Here is a 19,890-nt window from a genome sequence, read left to right on the forward strand (position 1 = left end):
TCCCGTCGCAGCTCAGGAAGAAGCTAGACTCCAAGGCGTGGAGTGGTGTTTTCGTTGGCTATTCTTCGAATGGCTACCGAATCTGGAATCCGAAACAGCGTCGGATTGTCGTCGCTCGTGATGTGGTTTTTGTGGAGACGCAAGTCGAAGAAAGTGTGAACCTCGAATTGATTCCGGTTGAAAAGTGCGTCGAAGTTTCATCGAATCCTCTTGTGGAAATTGAGGATGAGCTCGAAGGTAATGAAAGTGTTATGACGACGTCCGAGGATTTCGAGGGTTTTGAGAGTTGTCGGTCCAGTACAACCGAAGAGCTCTCCGAAAACGAAGCACCGAACGAAAGACCGCAGCGAGATCGTGCCCCTCCGGCGTGGCATAGAGATTTTGATGTTGAGTATGCTGTGTTTGCGTTGAGTGCAATAAGCTACGTCGACAACATTCCGAGCACGATTGAAGAGCTGAAATGTCGTGCGGATTGGGCCAACTGGAAAGCGGCCATTGACGACGAAATGGATTCCCTGCGGCGAAACAAAACATGGACGCTAACGAAGCTTCCCAAGGGCAGGAAGGCTGTAACCTGCAAATGGGTGTTCTGCATTAAACACGGCGATGGTGAGGTTCCTGATCGGTATAAGGCGAGATTGGTAGCCAGAGGCTTTACTCAAAAACAAGGCTTCGACTATACCGAGACCTATTCGCCGGTGGCTAAATTGGATACTCTTCGGATGGTGTTAGCGCTTGCGAACAGGGACCGTTTGCACATACATCAAATGGACGTGCGAACGGCATTCCTGAATGGTGTTCTTAGTGAAGAAATTTACATGACCCAGCCGGATGGGTTTCAGCAGGGGAAGGATTTAGTTTGTCGACTTCACCGTGCTATTTATGGACTAAAGCAAGCGTCCAGAACGTGGAACCAGAGATTCCATGAGTTCACCGAGAAGCTGGGGTTGAAACAGAGTGCTGATGACCAGTGTCTGTACACGGTTGGTGAGAAACAGCAGCAGATCATTGTCATAGTTTATGTTGATGACATTCTGATCGTTGGAGCGTCTTTGGACCTTGTGAAGATGTACAAACAAAGGTTCAGTGAGGAGTTTGATATGACAGATGCTGGGGAAGTAAAACAATTCCTCGGCATGACCATCAAGAGAGACGTAGGAGCTGGTATCATGAGCATTGGCCAGAGAGGATACCTGGAGAGCTTACTCAAACGTTTCGAGATGATTGAATGCAAACCCATTTCCACCCCAATGGAGAATCGCCTGCGATTGAAAAAGGGAATCGAAGATCGCAGAACGAATAAGCCCTATCGAGAGCTAGTAGGCTGCCTGATGTATGCCTCGCTCACGGCTCGCCCCGACCTAGCAGTTGCCGTGAACTACTACAGCCAGTTCCAGTCTTGCCCGAATGAGGAACACTGGGTTCACCTCAAACGGGTTCTTCGGTATGTCAAGGGGACCCTTGATTTTGGATTGGTGTACGAGGCGAAACCAGAAGAGAAACTGCTGCAGGTGTTTTCTGATGCCGACTGGGCAAACGACATCATCGACCGTCGATCCATCACGGGTTGTGTCTTCAAAGTTGCTGGATGTACGGTTAGTTGGATAACGAGAAAACAGCAAACAGTCTCGTTGTCGTCTACTGAAGCGGAGCTTGCAGCGCTGGTGACGGCTGCATGCCATACACTGTGGATGAAACGAATTCTTCTGAGTCTTGGGCACGAACAGCTGGAACCAATACAGGTTTTGGAGGATAATCAATCCACAATACGAATCGTCGAAAACGCCAAGGACTATGGGCGCTTGAAACACGTGGATACCAAGTATCGTTTCTTAAGAGAGCTGATCGAACGTAAGGAGGTTGCGGTACAGTTCGTTTGTTCAACGGATCAACAAGCGGACATCATGACGAAGGGACTGCCATCGGGTGCCTTCAAGAAACTACGGTCAACCTTAGGAATCGGACCTTGCCGTGGTTGAGCAGGGGTGTTGAGATGGCAACCACTGCCAGGTTTGCCCCCACCAGACGGCGACTATGGAGAGAGAACAAGTGCCATTTTCTTTTCAATCTAAAAGTTCATTCTATCGAATACACACGTCTTTTGTTATCGATCTAAAGTAAAACCGCGTGTTTTCTCCTGGCCTATCCGAAATCCCAGTAAAAATTTCAAATTAAGCTGGATTATTTATTTTGATCAAACAAAATAAAGTATAGAGACAAGACACAGGTTCATTCATCTCTCTTGGAACAAAATGAATGTGTTACCATTCATTTTGAAAAGGGACGATGGGGTAATGTAACCATCTGTTACTTAATGTCTATGTGACTCCGTCACAAAATTCAAACATCCCTGTACAATTCAGAAAACCCTACAACAGTCGCCCTCTATCAGCACAACTGACATCCCTGTCCAGGAGTTCACCACTCATTCACGGCACTCTCAGAGATTCTCCAGAGGCGCCGTGTATTTTAAAGAGCAAAGCGGGGAAGTGTGGCCACCCAGAAAAGCAACACACTCTTAAAATGTTTTGTAGATAATAGTTGTTTGTTAGTGTGTTGGTTGGACAAGATAGTGTACTTAGCGCTTTGTTAGCGATCCGTTTCCTGTCCTGTCCTTTCTGTTCGTGACCGCCTGAGGGAAAAGAAGTGCGCGACGTGTTAGTTTGTCGAGTAAAAATTTGTAAAATTACATAAAGTTTAAATTATTTACCTAAAGTCTACTTTCACAGAGAAACAAAAAGTGCGACAAGTACACACGGTGAACATAAAGTTAAAATTGTGTAAAAGCCTAAAAAGTACGGTAATAGTTAAAACAAATAGTAAAAGAACAAACATGTGCTTTGTAAAGACAACATATTAAAATAATATCTATGTTTATTCTATCGTATTAAAAGCAAGCGTAACAAACATAAACATTGTTAAAACACACGGAAACAAACGAGCAATCGAAAAACAAAGAAAAAGGTAAAATAATGTTTTATATATATATACAAGGTTTAGTTAAAAACATAAAACCACATGTGGGTACAAACAAGTTAAAAACAAATGACGTCTACAATATGCTAACACCCTCGGAAAGGTCCAAGAGGGCCTTTTTCTTTCTGGTTTGTGCTGGTTCTGTCGAGCCACAATTCCTTCATCCCCAGGCAATCACCAGATCCGGACAGAAAGGTCCCTGCGTGCCTCGACTCCATCGATACAACACCTCGAGTCGGCACCTAACCTTACATCCATGGGTCAGCATCGACACAAACATCTCGCTGTCCCTAACGCATGCAAAGTAGTACCGAGCACGAGTGGAATCGTTCCGAAAACAGCGATTCACAGTCGTGTCAACGGATGCGGCTATTCACAACCATCGGAATCCGCCATTGGTCGTGGCGGAAAGCTAGATCGACCGAAGCATCGTAGCAACACAATAATACCGCAAGTACCCCATGTTGTAGCACGTCATAAAGTTAGGGCTATCCATTAGGAATAAAAACATCCATATTTGTGAACCGTAGACCTCCGTAAGTGATTTATTCTTTCGGGTTTTCCCACCAATCTAAGATCAGAAATTGTCTTCAGTCCTCGCCCTGGGGTGGTCCTAACAGTTTGACAGGTTTTATAGTTCCTCTTTAATTGATGTCGTCTAACTCTGGTTGGTAGCATGAGAGGTACCCACCCGTTTCGGCACCCTGGATATGCACGTTCGCTGAATCTGGAAGTTCCTGTTGTGAGATACCGCAGAGGAAAGTGAACAGTGGTGAACTTAACATAACGACCCTGAGTCCCATAATTTCTCCTCCCACATCCCACTGAGTGTAGCTGTCAGTCGAGTTACACTCGAAATTATTTCTAAGCAAATTCTTAGCTTAAAAATTGAAAATATCGCATATGGACACATTTAATAGTTCTAATGAATCATTTAAAACGCAAATTTTGAGTTCGTTAACAGTAAAATATGAAATCGATAAATCATGTTTTCTCGTAACTATTTTCTTATTCGAGTTTTTGAATGATTCCAAGCTCTTTGTTCGATACATTTCATACTAAAATCAATTGTTTCAACACTAACTTTAGTTCTTTAACACTAATTACTGAACTTTTGTATGCAAATGACGAAAAACGTTGATTTATTTTTTATTCCTATAGAATGTATGAAGAATCTCATAACAACTACGTCATCATGCCCGGCACGGGGGTACGTTCACGCATGATTACGGTACCCTATAATTCAAATACTCTGGTTCTGAAGAACATCCCGCATAGCGAAAAACCATTCTTTGAATCTTTCGAATTATTCGGTTCTGATTATATTGATAGTTGGATTTTTTTTGGGTCATCGCTAATGCGCCTTCGCTAGAAACGAGTAAAAACTATTTCTAAAAGATACGGTTAATCTTCCAAGAAACTAAATGAGTAATTTTGCAACGCGCCGAAAAGATAAAATATTATTCCTGAAAGATAAAATTAATCATCATGAAATAAAATTAATTATTTTAGCAACGCACCCCAAGTTTTTCTGCTGTCAAATCACACGTGGCCCAATTTGTGCCGGAAAAAATCATCTCCCGGCACAGTTCTCGCGAAAATTACCCTTTGTTGGTCGATCTGATAGGCTGTTGGAATATAATTCACTAAAGGTTCTCGCAGCAGCTCTAGTTGGAGCAGGAGCAGGAGCAGCTCAAAGCTAAAAAACAATGAGTTTATTAGGGCAAATAGTTTTACATAGGATTTTTTGTTTCTTACATTTGTCTCCTTTAGTACAAGAGGAGTTTCCGTGTTTTGATGCCAAGTTATAATCGAGAGCATAGATTTCTGGCCTATATCGGCCCTTTTGAAAGGAATGCTCGACTGTGCGTGGTATCAGCCTTAGATCGGGTTTTTACCGATGTGCGCTAAATATTACAAAAAGTTAGATTTAGTCAAAGGTTCACAACAATTTAAAAAGGTACTCACGAATGGCACAAACAACTTTAACAACTAAAACTATCGTTAATTTATAAAATATACGCAGAGCGTCACTTGTCTTTCTTGGTTCGTCGTAAATTTTCACTTCTAACCGTTTTCTGGTTTGACAGTTCGTAGCGTGGCCGTTAGGTCTGTTCAGATGCAGCGACGTCAGGGATGCCAGAACATTCTCCACCCCGTGAATCCGGATCGGCCTCCGCATCGCCTTGCTCGGATTCACCGTTACCTATCTCCATAACGGCCAGCTTCGCCACCGGTCTCTCAAGTCGTCCAGATGCCGTTTGTACTGCAACACGTCTGATCCTTCCATCCTTGTTCGGGATTAGCTCCACGATCCTTCCTCGGATCCAGGTACGCCGACTGCCTTCCGCAATATACACCAGGTCTCCAAGTTTAACCGACACCACATCTTCGAACCACTTGGACCGCTTGTTCATATTAGGAAAGTATTCCTTCAGCCATCTGTCCCATGTAGCATCAGCTAAATACTGCGAACGAAGGTAACTGCTTTGCAGTGCTTGGCTGAGACTGATTGGATCACGCATAGGGTCCTGATCTCCCGTGGAGTTACCCAAAAAGTGGTTGGGTGTCAACGCTTCGTAGTCAGCCGAACTTTGAGGCATGTACGTCAGTGGACGAGAGTTTATAAAAGCTTCTGTTTCCGCCAACACCGTCAGCAGAATCTCGTCGTTGAGTTTCCTTCCGTCGTCGAGAGCTCTCATCGATTCTTTCACGCTTCGCACCATCCGCTCCCATACTCCACCCATGTGGGGAGCGGAGGGCGGATTGAATAACCAGCTTGTTCGGGCGTTGGTGAATGTGTCGGAACAGTCGCTGTTGATTCTCTTGATCTGTCGTTTAAGCTCGCGATCGGCACCGAAAAAGTTCGTCCCGTTGTCGGAAAATATTTGGCGTGGGGGACCTCTTCTTCGCACAAATCTCCTGATCGCCATTATGCAGGAATCCGTCGTTAAGCTGTACGCCAGCTCCAGGTGAACGGCACGGACTACCAAGCATGTGAAGACCGCTACATATCGCTTTTCCTTCCGCCTGCCAACGGTTACCTCCAACGGCCCGAGATAATCCACACCGGTATACGCAAAGGGTCTGGTATACGGTGTCAATCTTTGCTCTGGCAATGGCGCCATTCTTGGTGGATGTGGTTTACATTTTTTAATCTTACATACCTGGCAGCTTCTCGATACTTCGTTAACAGCGGACCTCAGATTCGCGATCTGAAAACGCTGACGGACTTCGTTGACAATTGTCTCTCTGTTTGCGTGTCCAAAAATTCGGTGATAATGCTCCAAAAGCCTTTGGGTAACTACATGCTCTCGGGGCAATATTACTGGAAATCGGGAATCGAAGGACGCGTACTGCGCATTCACGGTTCTTCCTTCCACTCTAATAACACCAAATTCGTCAGCAAACGGGGAGAGTTGATACAGGCAACTAGTTTTCTCAATCTTGATTAAATCCTCTAGGGCTCTTTCACGATTTGATATCAGCACCTTCACCTCATCAGGGTAGTGCTCACTTTGAGCCAATCGCCAAAGGATGTTCTCGGCTGATTGGTATTCGGATTGCTTCAACGGTGTTTCGATATTCGGGATGGTTCGCATTACGTATCGCTTCACATTCTCTACGGAAGGTACCGTCTCGATGGGCAATGCTTTCTTTCGTCGACGACAATTCGAAATAAATCGCATAACCGTAGCCAGTATGCGTACCAATATGGTCCATTTAGAGATTCTAGCAATGTCAATTAGCTGAATGGGAATATCAATGTGGTGGAAAAGGTAGTGGGTTCTCAACTCTTCGTTGGTGCTTTCATTCGGTGATTTCTGTTGTGGCCATCTATCAGCAGGTTCGTACAGGAATGATGGGCCATTAAACCAACGACCATCCGGTTTTGGATCCGTATCTTTATTCCACTTGGTCAAACAGTCAGCGATGTTCTCTTTCGAAGGCACCCAGCGCCACTGATCCGAATCTGTTAAGGTCAGAATTTCTCCGATGCGAACGGCTACATATTGCTTGAATCTTCGGTGGTCAGATCTAATCCAGGACAAGACGGTGGTAGAATCCGTGCAAAGAAATTTCTCCTTGATTTCCACCGTGTGGCTAGAACAAACGTTTATCAACATCCTAGCACCCAACACAGCGGCTTGAAGCTCTCTTCTGGGAATCGATTGCACCTTGAGGGAGGCCACCTTAGCCTTCGCCATCACCAAGCAGCATTTCACTTTTCCATCCTCGATGACACGGAAATACGCCGCGCATCCGTAGCCCAGTTCACTGGCATCGGTGAACACATGTAGCTGCAATGTTTCGTACCCTCCAGCATGATCTCCACCACAGTAGCACCTGGGGATCTGAAGGTTGTTGATTTCTTGGAGAAGCTTTGTCCATCGGACCCATTTCTCGAAAGCTTCATCCGGAATGTCGTCATCCCATTGTATGCCGCATCTCCAAAGATCTTGGAACAGCATCTTCCCGTGGATTGTATACGGGGACAGAAGACCCAATGGGTCGAAAAGACTCATAATACATCGAAGAGCCATTCTCTTAGTCGGTCGTCGTTCGCCGCAAACATACGGCGCCAGCTCACCACGTAGGCTGGTAGGAAATTGGAAACAATCCTGCCGTGGGTTCCACTCCAGTCCAAGGACCCTCTCGATGTTATCGCCTCCTATGTCACTGATAAGTGAGAGCGATTTCTGTTCCGAATTCTCTCCGACTGCTTGTAGCACCGATTCATCGTTGCTAACCCAATTTCTCATGGTGAATCCGGCCCGAGCAAGGGCTCCTTTCACCTGAATCGCTCGATCAGCTGCTTCCTCGGAAGTGGGGGCACTATCGAAATAATCGTCCATATACGTTTTCTCCTTGATAGCTGTCGTAGCTTTCGGGAAATCCTCCCGACACTCGTCTGCTATTTTGTGCAACACGTAGATCGCCGAACAGGGCGAGCACGTCGCTCCGAACGTCGCGACGTCCATAATATACACGTCGGGCGGTTGTGTTGCGTCGAATCGAAACAGGAATCGTTGGTAGTTTTTGTCAGCTGCTCTTATTCGGATTTGGTGGAACATTTCCTTTACGTCGCCACCAAAACCGATGCGCCACTCTCGGAACTTGCATATCACTGAATGCAGGGGGACCAGTAAATCCGGGCCTTTTAACAGTTGATTGTTGAGGGAAACTCCACCCACTGAGGCCGCCGCGTCCCACACCAGCCGTCTTTTGTTCGGTTTCTTCGGGTGCGACACCACATTCAGGGGGAGGTACCAAACGCGTTCAGCACTAGTTTCTGCCAACTCTTCTTCGGTTGCCTTATGGGCATACCCTTTTGTCAAATAATCTCGTATTTGTTGGTGCACGTTAGCCTGGAGTTCGGGGTCTTTTGACAGCTTGCTCTCTAGGCATTTCAGACGTCTCTCTGCCATGTACCGGTTATCTGGGAAGCACACTTCATCTGCTTTCCACAGCAAACCAGTTTCGTATGCACCGTCACGAAACACCGTGGTTTCCTCTAGGATCGTTTTACATCGCTTGTCTTCGGCAGATTCAAGAATCGGCGCAAACGGGTTCTGGGGTTCCTCCAGAACGAAATGTTGTCGGATGAGGTCGTTAAGCTCTTGATCTGCGTCGCAGTGATGGAAGTTAACTCGGACCGAGTTCTTGTCATTTCTTTCTCCTGCCTCGTTAGGCCCATAGATGGCCCATCCGAGCAGTGATCTCACGGCAACAGGTTCGCCAGGTTGACCTTGCCGACTTTCGATTGGGGTTAAAATGTCAATGTTATCTAACCCAATAAGCACTTCAGGCTGAGCATCGTTAATTGAACTGATTGGGATATCTTTCAGATGTTCATAACGATTAGCTAATTCGTCGTAGCAGAGGGTTTGCTTCGGTAGCTCAAGTTTCGAAACCGTGTGTGCGGTAAAAGAATGTTGTTTCGGATCTCCTAACTTCGAGATCATGCATTTAATGAGCTTGGATGAATCTACGTTCCGGGTTACACCGGAAGTCCACTGCAATTCCAGCGGATGCCTCTTTCCCTCTATTCCTAGGCGGCGTGCTATTGACGATTCCATCATGGTCAGTGATGACCCTTCATCGTAGAATCCAAAAGTATCGACAGTGCGATTTCCGTTGTGCAGGGTAAGTGGAACTATTCGAAAGAAAAAAGCTTTTCTGAATTCGTTGTGGGAATTACAAACAGATTTAACGACTGTTGCTTCTCCCTTTTTGGCTTGCGCCGGAACATGGAGCAACGGATGGTGCTGAACTCTACAGCCTTCGATGTTACATCGGATTCTTGATTTACACTTCCAATTACCGTGCTCATTCAGGCACATTTCGCACAAATTCCACTGGCGTACTGCACGCTTTCTTGAATCGAGATTTAGTTCTTGGAACTTCGAGCAGTTCCGAACCCGGTGATCTATGCCACCACAGATTGGACATGGCTTACGTTGTCTATATTCTTCCTGGTTTGCATTACTGTTAATGTGAGCATGGAAATGTCCCTCTTTCTTCTGCGACGGTTTTGCATACTTCGCTGCCTCAGGTTTCGGCGGTACAAGCGTAGTAACCTCACAGGCGTCCTCGGCCAATTCCTCCATATACTGGCCAAATTCCTTCAGCGTAGGCTCGGGGAAGGAGCGTTTATATCTCACCCAAGCAAGCTGATGATGAGCAGGGAGCTTCTCAACCAATTCGCTGAGCAAATCGGGATTCGATAAATGAGCTCGTAGACCTGCAGCCTCTAGCTGGTCACAAAGGTGCTGTACAGCTGTGGCAAACTTAATAAGGCTGTCTAGACGCTCAGATTTTGGCGATTCGAGTTTGCGCACTTTAGCCAGCATGTTCCTTACAAGAATTTCGGGCCGTCCATAAAAACGTTTCAGTGTTTCCATTATCTTCGGCACGCTGTCAGGAAATGTCAATTTTGTTCTCACTGCTTCTCGAGCCGCCCCTCGCAGGCTTTCTCTAAGACGGACAAGATTCTCAACGTCTGAGAAACCGCAGGCAGCATTGGACGTTTCGTAACTATGGAAAAATATTGGCCACTCCTCAGGCTCTCCGGCAAACACAAGTAGTTTTCTGGGCCAGACTTGTCGAGCCAACACTTGTTCTGCAGACGGACCAATATTCAGGTTGGCAAACGCTACCGGTTGTGGGAAAGGATTCATGGGTTGCTTTGGAGGTGGTACTTCAGGAATCAGGTTCATAATTGGCACACGGATTCGTGCCGAGTGACTTCTAGGTTCGGAATGAACTGAATTCGGATTACCCGGTTCGACTATCCGAGGAAACACCTCTTCCGGATCGTTATTATTTTCCTCCAGCTGATTGCGCAACCATTCCTCAGCCTTTTGACTTCCACTTGGCGCTGATTCGGAAACATTTTCCGATCCCGACTCTTCGACTAATTTCTCTTCCAGCTGGTGCTTCTTCTTTAAGAAGGATTCCTCAGAAGCAAGCTCCTCTAACCGGATAGCCCGTTCCTTTTCTCGCAAGGCTCTCTCCTCTTCCAGGAAACGCATTTCCTCTCTCATCCGACGACTTTTAATTTCTTTTTCTGCAACCAATCTGGCCAACTCAAGTTCGGTCCGGATGCGGGCGCTGGATGTAGTAGATCTCACAGACTTGCCGGCACTTCTCACGGACGAATCTTTGTTGGATTCCGCACATTTCTTCCTAGCTCCGTTCTCAACTTCAGCCCTTCCTATTCTCGTTGAACTGGAGTGAGGAGCCTTCGATCGCACAATGGGTGTGCTGAAATCGGCGGTGTTTACGGACTCTGACGGGTCTGCAGAAGGTGATGTGCATTTAGTGCATCTCCATGGGCGATCCTTTACGCCGGGAGATTGATTCGCACAACTCAGATGCCACCAGCCTAAACAATTATCGCACGACACCATTCTCCGTTCCACCGAATTAGGTCTGTTGCATCCACCACAGTCGAATCCATCTTGGCAATCAATTTCCTCTTCCGAATTGACCATCTCGAAATCTTTAGGGTTTTCGAAAATCTTTGAGGATGTTGGAATATAATTCACTAAAGGTTCTCGCAGCAGCTCTAGTTGGAGCAGGAGCAGGAGCAGCTCAAAGCTAAAAAACAATGAGTTTATTAGGGCAAATAGTTTTACATAGGATTTTTTGTTTCTTACATTTGTCTCCTTTAGTACAAGAGGAGTTTCCGTGTTTTGATGCCAAGTTATAATCGAGAGCATAGATTTCTGGCCTATATCGGCCCTTTTGAAAGGAATGCTCGACTGTGCGTGGTATCAGCCTTAGATCGGGTTTTTACCGATGTGCGCTAAATATTACAAAAAGTTAGATTTAGTCAAAGGTTCACAACAATTTAAAAAGGTACTCACGAATGGCACAAACAACTTTAACAACTAAAACTATCGTTAATTTATAAAATATACGCAGAGCGTCACTTGTCTTTCTTGGTTCGTCGTAAATTTTCACTTCTAACCGTTTTCTGGTTTGACAGTTCGTAGCGTGGCCGTTAGGTCTGTTCAGATGCAGCGACGTCAGGGATGCCAGAACATAGGCAATGGCCCTTATTCTGCGCCGCGCATGACGTGACGATAGTCGAGTCACCCAAGTCACTCTATTCCAGTAGTCGGTTTAGGTGAGGAACGTCACTTCGGATGAACTTTGTGAGTTCTTTACCCTATTCTCGTAGTCACCGTGGGTGAGAATTGTCGCATTCGGGTGACGAATTTAGGTGAGAATTGTCGGTACCTTTTCAGGTGGCGACGAGATAGAAATTTAAGGGAAAAATAATGCAAAACTGAATAATTAGACTCTGCATGTTTAATCACGTCAAAGTATGACGATTTTAAAAACAATCTAATTAATTTATTCGCAGAAGAGGAGAATTTTCAGAGGAGGCAAATTTTTATACAAAACGCATATATTTGCGTAGTTTGAAATTACAACTAATTTTTTTGCGGGATTTTCCCTACCATCTCTATAAATAAATTAAATTCACAAATGTTAAGCAGGAAATGAGAAATCTTGTTTTATTTGTTTCTTTCTTAATTTAATTTTTCAAGCTTGTTTTAAATAAAACAGAAAAAAAGCAATCCGATTACAATGAAACCGAAATCTAAATAAACAAGGCAATTTTACTTAAACTTTTTTACTAAACAGCAACTTTTTTTACCAACCTGAAACAGCAGCTAAGGTTTCGTAGATATCCGGAAGTTTAACACTGGTCTTTTAAGGCAACCGCCGTCCACTTCTGCGTTTATGTGCATTTTTTCCCCCAGTTTGGTGCTGTTTCCGGGCCCACATTGAGCTTGTGCAGCAATTATGAAAACTCCACTTTTTGCAGCAAAATTTGTCCCATTTTTCGTTTCAATCAGCTTGCTGAAACCGTACAATCCGATACTGGTCCCGGAAGAAGTGGAATTTTCACTCGTTATTTTAAAATTCAATTTCCAAAACTCGAAATGTAAACACCGGCACAAACGATCACCGCAAATTTCGCCATTTTGACACATGGGTTCATTCAGTCACTCACCTCTGTCACTTCACCCCCATCGACTCCGGGAATAAGGTGACAGAACTCACGGTGACTCCGAGATGAGGTGACAATCCTCACGTCACGCGCGGCGCAGAATAAGGGCCAATAGCACCGGTTCCGACGTAGCAAGGGAACAGTGGCCGACAGCGCCGGTTCCGGTTGTGCGAGGGTGAGTACACCGACTATTTATTAATAATAACTATTTTTTTCTCAAATAGAATTATTTTATTTCAGGCGCAGGTAGACGGGTGCCTCAGGCCTGCCGTCTAAGGCAAAGGTGGAGGATACGTTGCTGGATGTTCGAGAAAAAAAAGCAAAAGAGCAGGAGTAAAAGGCGTCTCATGGAGCGGACAAAAATTTTAGGGCGGCTCCCCAAGAAGAAAGCGAGGGAATTGGAGCTGGAGACCAAAACCTGGCAGAAGCGCTCGGAAACGTGAAACTTCGTGTCTGTTATTTGTGAAAAACAATATGGTTTAAAAATGTTGATTAAATAAACAGTTGTAAAAAAATTCCTTATTTTTTTATTTGATCGTAGTAAGCTACCTTTTATTATTTTTAATAGTAAAAAGATCTTTAGAAGATCAGCTGTAGCGTTAGCAAATCGTGCAAATGAAGATAAAATAACGATAAAATCTATCTTTTAGCTACGATTCGAATAAAGAAAAAAGCAAAAAAAATGAATGGTTACTCTACTTAACGACCCGTTCGCTGTATCGTAAAGTGCGTCCAAACGATTCCATGTCATGAAAAAAAGACTAGCTTAATCGTACATTAATAATCCAAAACTATAAAGCTAATCTTTCGTGTGTCTGTGGAAGAAGATAAGTGAAATCGTTAATGTATAATACTGATTTATGCGGGATATTTCAATAGAACCTTATACAACCTCGTCAAGAGCAATTCAAAAGATGTCAAACTTTCGTTTGAGTGAACAATTGTTTGCGTGTATGTTTATTTTTCTATCAGGGGTTTTAAAATGGAATTGATTCAGAAAAAATGACCGCATGACATACAAAATAAAATGGTTCCATTTGGCCAAGAATCAAAATGTATGCACACGAATCAATCAACCCAACGCAAAATTCATATTATTTCACTGCTTATATTAGCATAAATTTGATGCGCTTCATAATTTTTCGGTTGATTTCTTGAGAAACTCGTATAAAATACGTAGGCCAGTCTAGTTTTGCTGAATAAAAGACTAAAATGCGGAAGTTTATATTCATAATCATACAAAAATATATTTCAATTCCTTTATAGATGCCCATGATGTGTATTTATGTGCATTTTAAGCAATGTTTGTGCGAATAAAGTGTTAATTAAAAATAAATATGGAAAATAATGCTTCATGAAAATAAATTTCAAGTGACTTTTTTTAATGTTCAAAAAATTACAACAAAAAATGGCGATTTATCCCGAACACCTATTTGACTAGCAGAAACTATTTAAACACGTCCAGCTTGTCTGGAGGAATGCCGTGAGGAATAGGAAACTAATGAACTTTTCAGGAAAAACAATGAACGAAACAATATTTCTTTTAAAAATTCAGATTCCTTTATAAATAAAGGTAATAAAAAACACTAAATGCGATTCACTTTTTATTGGTAACCAATTTATATCACTCACAATCACAATCCGGATTACCCCGTATAATTCAGTAAATAATAGATTTTCTTTGGGGGATTGTGTTTAGATGGACAATTTCAGTTTCCATCTTTACAGCTACGCGGCAGCTCCGACACCCAATTCGATGGTTCTTCCGAGTGTTTCGATCAACAAAAAACTATCTTCTGGTGCACAAACCATCTTCCGGTGCACAAACCGTCTTCCGGTGCACAAACCATTTTCCGGTCCACAGCCACAGCTACGCAGCAGACGGCACAAGCGGTTTTTTTCGGTGGGTTGCCCGAGAAAAACTAACCTTCGATAGCAGCATACCGTTCATGGAAAATCCTTGACCTTGTGCCTAATGAAAATTTAAAAAATATTAACTACAAGATAAAAATTATCAAACGATGATAAATGTACCTTTTAGTTGTTGAAATCGAACGAAAAATTCTACATTTTTTCTTGTTCTTTTTCTGTTGTTTGTTTGTTTTCATCACAAAACAGCTGTCTGATGACATTTGACGTTTTATGGAATTCTGTCAGCGTTATATAGCGAGGTTTTAAAATTGTCTTATAGCGGCTTTCAAAACCGCTATATACACGGAAGATAAAATTTTCTTAAAAATAGATTTTGGTTTTTCAATCAGGTTTTATAATTGTTGTGTAGATACCCTGAAGATAGTTTTTATAAAGGTCTTGTCGAAATACTGTTCACAGCTCTTTATTCTCAAGCAATTTCGTTATAAAACTTCCAAATTTTCCTATAAAACCATCAGGAGTTTAAAATGTTGCTTGGGAAAGTATAATTCACCACTGATAAAATTCACCTAGAAAGAAAGGTAAATCCAAATAAGGTAAAACTTACCTCGTAGCGAGGTGAAGTTGACCTGGATTGAGCTCAACAAAACGGTACAAATCATCTCGAAAAAAAGTAACTATTTGACGAATCCGTTTATTGAGGTTAAGCTGTTTTGCCGTTGAGGAACAAGTTCTCTGTGGAACAAGTTCTGCTTCGTGCACAATATGTGAAAATCGGAACAAAATGGTAACCCGCATAAATCAGTATTATACATTAACGATTTCACTTATCTTCTTCCACAGACACACGAAAGATTAGCTTTATAGTTTTGGATTATTAATGTACGATTAAGCTAGTCTTTTTTTCATGACATGGAATCGTTTGGACGCACTTTACGATACAGCGAACGGGTCGTTAAGTAGAGTAACCATTCATTTTTTTTGCTTTTTTCTTTATTCGAATCGTAGCTAAAAGATAGATTTTATCGTTATTTTATCTTCATTTGCACGATTTGCTAACGCTACAGCTGATCTTCTAAAGATCTTTTTACTATTAAAAATAATAAAAGGTAGCTTACTACGATCAAATAAAAAAATAAGGAATTTTTTTACAACTGTTTATTTAATCAACATTTTTAAACCATATTGTTTTTCACAAATAACAGACACGAAGTTTCACGTTTCCGAGCGCTTCTGCCAGGTTTTGGTCTCCAGCTCCAATTCCCTCGCTTTCTTCTTGGGGAGCCGCCCTAAAATTTTTGTCCGCTCCATGAGACGCCTTTTACTCCTGCTCTTTTGCTTTTTTTTCTCGAACATCCAGCAACGTATCCTCCACCTTTGCCTTAGACGGCAGGCCTGAGGCACCCGTCTACCTGCGCCTGAAATAAAATAATTCTATTTGAGAAAAAAATAGTTATTATTAATAAATAGTCGGTGTACTCACCCTCGCACAACCGGAACCGGCGCTGTCGGCCACTGTTCCCTTGCTACGTCGGAACCGGTGCTATTGCCTATCAGATCGACCAACAAAGGGTAATTTTCGCGAGAACTGTGCCGGGAGATGATTTTTTCCGGCACAAATTGGGCCACGTGTGATTTGACAGCAGAAAAACTTGGGGTGCGTTGCTAAAATAATTAATTTTATTTCATGATGATTAATTTTATCTTTCAGGAATAATATTTTATCTTTTCGGCGCGTTGCAAAATTACTCATTTAGTTTCTTGGAAGATTAACCGTATCTTTTAGAAATAGTTTTTACTCGTTTCTAGCGAAGGCGCATTAGCGATGACCCAAAAAAAAATCCAACTATCAATATAATCAGAACCGAATAATTCAAAAGATTCAAAGAATGGTTTTTCGCTATGCGGGAAGTGTTTTCTTAGATTTCATTTAGTTGCGCTGGTTCTCTTCATAATACTTTGCTTTTGTTTCAGATCGGCCCACAGAGCTTCGTGTTGTATTCCCGTCAGCCTTCAGATATTATTCCGGACAAGCCGGACCTGACAAGCTTGGCGAACAAAGGACTTGCCTCAACAATTTTTAAAGAACACGGTGATATATTTCAAAAATAAATATTAGGTAACTCCCTATTTATTTCAAATAAATACCAATTTTTTCATGAATTGTGTTCTTTTTAAATTAATTATTATTGAAGAAACCAATCAAACAAACAAGCATTTACCTTTTAAATCAGTGAATGGGAAAACGATATTATTTACTATTTTGCTAGGTGAATGAGAAAATGGTAAAATCTACCTTTTTGCTAGGTGAATTGAAAAAAGGTAAAATTTACCTTTTTGCTAGGTGAATGAAAAAAAGGTAAAATTTACCTCGAAAGAGGGGTGGAAAAAATTCACCTCGTAAAAAGGTAAATTTTACCTTTTTTTTATTTTCCGTGTATAGCTAGGGCTCCAAGGAAAAAGAGACTTCAGGTTATACTTGAATTAATTTAAAAATTACCAAAAGACATCGCATTTTATTCGTTGAAATGACAACAGGTTGAAATAAATAAGCTTGTTCATACGGGTTAAAACTAGCCCAGTATTTTAGTTTGATTTTTGAGAGTGTGAAGTTGGTCTAACTGAAATTTCCAATAAATATCAGATATAGGTGGCCATTCCAGACAATTTTTCAATTAACGATTCGGCATTCTTTAAAAGAACAATAAAATTCTGCCGCTTTTCATATACTATTAGCGTTTTATGTTGAACAAAAGTGTTAAAAATTTCAAATATTGTTCGAAGTGGTGTTGAAAACGGTAGTTTATAAATACGGCAACGAACATTTGTAGTGCAATTCAGTTCACGTTAAAAATGGAACCAATGACGCTTGGAAGCCCAAGTGGTAGTCCATTACCATCATCCGGAACCTACCTTCCTTCATTTCTCATGGGAGAAACTCCAACAACGCCGCGAACCAACACTTTGTCCCCGACAAAAGGACGTGGATCCCTTGCTTTCACACAATCTCCGGTTGCTGGGGGATTTGGAGGCGCTGCGTCACCGGATTTCTGTGTTGGGAAAGGCGGTTTGCCTCAGAGGTTTTCCCTCGCTGGAGGTGGGGGTAATGCTAATGCAACCAATCTCAACCAATCCGGCCTAAACCACAATACAAGTGTATCTGGTCCACCTACCCAGGGCTTGTTTGATTCATTTCGCAATGAGAAGCAAATGTTCCACACGCCTACCAAGAATTTTGCTTCACAACCGCAGCAAGCCCCATCAACACCCGGATTTAATCAATCGGCTTTAGATGCCAATGAATCCTATCTTAACCGGAGTGGCTTCAACGTTTCACGGGTAATGTCTCCAATTCCGATGACCCGGGAGTCGGAGTATATCCGTGCTACATCAGTTGTGTCTCCACTATCGCACTCCCAGGTGAATTTGAGTCAGCAACAATCCGCCAATGATTACTGGATCACCGTTTTTGGTTTTCCACAATCTGCTTCATCGATGATTCTAACGCACTTTTCCCAGTGCGGAGCCATCATTGATAAAGTTTTTTCAACCCAGAATGGAAATTGGGTACATCTCAGATTTAGTTCTCGGTTGGAGTGTGACAAAGCACTTAATTACAATGGAAAAATTATCGGACAGAATCTGATGATTGGTGTGCAGTACTGCAATGATCCAGTTATTATTGGGAAAGAGAACTGCGATGAACGTAGAGAGTAAGATTTCAGTTATTTTTGAATTTTAAGATTCATTCTCACCAAGGAAATATGTTTGATTTCAGTTTTTCATTAAGCCGTGTCAGATCGTTAACACACATTGCGTATAAGAATGCTCAAAATCCAACTGACGTTGTCCCAAGCCCAACAGCCCCCAAACGAAGTTCCGGACTGGTCAGCAAGACTATGGAGTTGATTTTCGGGTTGTAGTAGTTATTACTAATCCTGCGAGAGTCGGTAATTTGATTTATATTTATATCTATTAGAAAGTTGACTACTGTTGTGAAACTGTGTGTGTTCTCTAAAACAACTTGAATAATAACAAGCAAAATCATAAACGTCAATGGAGATTTTAAAATTAAAAAACTACCATTATTAGAAATATTAAAGTTTTTAGCAGGACAAAAAGAAACAACCAAATTTGTGTCGTGTTCATGTCGTTTGTTTGTAGTTAAACTGGGTTTCACGTTTTAAAAATTTTCAGAGGATGAATATCACTGAACCATTAATAAAATCTTAGTTTCAAAAAATTATCTATCCATAAAATGATCGTTTGATCGATAAGAAATTGGTGTTTTTTTTAAATGATTTGACCTTTACATATTTTTGATGCAACCCTTGCTCAATAGTAAATATAGTAAAAAAAAAGTAAATATAGAGAGCCATACAGCAGAAAGTTATTCTGCAAATGGTCAAAAGGACTCGAGCATGGTAATGATTTAGATGAGATGCACTTACGATTACATATTATGATTTATGACAAAGACCATTTGGGATAAAACCATCTTAATTGCGTGGCCATTTCTTAGGCCGATGGCTTAGTGAGTGCGATGCGATGCGAACCGGCGAATACGATTCAATGCGGTGAACCACATTTTATGAAAATGTATGTGGATCGCTTAAACCTTACATACTCAACGCGGCAAAGCAGATGTCAATTTGTTCCGTCGCTCGAGTTCGCATTAGCCGCATTCGCTAATTCGCATCGCATCGCTCTCACTATGTCATTATGGCCTTATGCGATACGACTTAAGGCCCGTTTACAGTTCGCGTAAAAAGTTTGATTTCGTCAATCACTCGACAACGCGGCAAAACTAAGTTTTGTATTTATATAACATGTATGTTGCATCTATGGTGGATTCAATGAGAAATGGTTAAAAGAAGAAATTCTGTCAAAATCATATGATTTCTCCTCACGAACCACAAAAAATCTATGTTGATATACACGGAAAATAATAAAAAGGTAAAATTTACCGTTTTGCGAGGTGAATTTTTTCCACCCCTCTTTCGAGGTAAATTTTACCTTTTTTTCATTCACCTAGCAAAAAGGTAAATTTTACCTTTTTTTCAATTTACCTAGCAAAAAGGTAAATTTTACCTTTTTCGCATTCACCTAGCAAAATAGTAAATAATACCGTTTTCCCATTTACTGATTTAAAAGGTAAATGCTGGTTGGTTTGATTGTTTCAATAAGATAAAAAAAAATACAAAATTCTTTCAAAAATGATATTTATTGGAGATAAATAGGGACTGGTAATTCGGTTTGGCGTTCTTCTGAGCTGCTATGGCCGCTGAATCCACCTGCGTTGCGTACATTCATGGCCTCCTCCGTTCGACTGATCCGGTCAGGTTCGGCTTTTCCGGCTGGAGGATGACGTGGAATACACCTCAAAGCTCTATGGGCCGATCTGAAACAAAATCAATAGTATTATGACGACAACCAGCACAACTAAATGATATTTAAGAACACTTACCATTCTATTCCGATTTTCACATATTAGGCTCAAAGCAAAACTTGTT

General features: G+C 42.1%; 2 protein-coding genes and 2 long non-coding RNA genes across 4 annotated transcripts; 2 read left to right on the forward strand and 2 right to left on the reverse strand.

Moving 5' to 3' along the window:
* The first annotated feature begins 2,207 nt into the window (after positions 1-2,207).
* Positions 2,208-3,482, forward strand: LOC129749640 (uncharacterized). Its single transcript, XR_008738114.1, has 4 exons — positions 2,208-2,670; positions 2,730-2,795; positions 2,895-2,964; positions 3,080-3,482. It is a non-coding gene; the product is annotated as an uncharacterized LOC129749640 (long non-coding RNA).
* A 1,049-nt stretch (positions 3,483-4,531) lies between these two features.
* LOC129749645 (uncharacterized) lies at positions 4,532-5,549 on the reverse strand. Its single transcript, XR_008738115.1, has 3 exons — positions 4,945-5,549; positions 4,735-4,883; positions 4,532-4,675 (listed from the first exon to the last, which is right to left on the reverse strand). It is a non-coding gene; the product is annotated as an uncharacterized LOC129749645 (long non-coding RNA).
* Positions 5,550-5,559: 10 nt separating this feature from the next.
* LOC129737613 (uncharacterized) lies at positions 5,560-11,521 on the reverse strand. The gene is made up of 4 exons (XM_055728773.1): positions 11,349-11,521; positions 11,139-11,287; positions 5,628-11,079; positions 5,560-5,568 (listed from the first exon to the last, which is right to left on the reverse strand). Exons 3-4 carry the CDS (start codon positions 10,971-10,973, stop codon positions 5,560-5,562), a joined length of 5,355 nt encoding a protein of 1,784 aa, XP_055584748.1. The 5' UTR covers positions 10,974-11,079; positions 11,139-11,287; positions 11,349-11,521.
* A 5,467-nt stretch (positions 11,522-16,988) lies between these two features.
* Positions 16,989-18,472, forward strand: LOC129757539 (nucleoporin Nup35). The gene is made up of 2 exons (XM_055754812.1): positions 16,989-18,090; positions 18,156-18,472. Exons 1-2 carry the CDS (start codon positions 17,231-17,233, stop codon positions 18,298-18,300), a joined length of 1,005 nt encoding a protein of 334 aa, XP_055610787.1. The 5' UTR covers positions 16,989-17,230; the 3' UTR covers positions 18,301-18,472.
* Positions 18,473-19,890: the final 1,418 nt, after the last annotated feature.

The sequence above is a fragment of the Uranotaenia lowii genome, chromosome 1 (assembly GCF_029784155.1).
Source record: "Uranotaenia lowii strain MFRU-FL chromosome 1, ASM2978415v1, whole genome shotgun sequence".
Taxonomy (NCBI): domain Eukaryota; kingdom Metazoa; phylum Arthropoda; class Insecta; order Diptera; family Culicidae; genus Uranotaenia; species Uranotaenia lowii.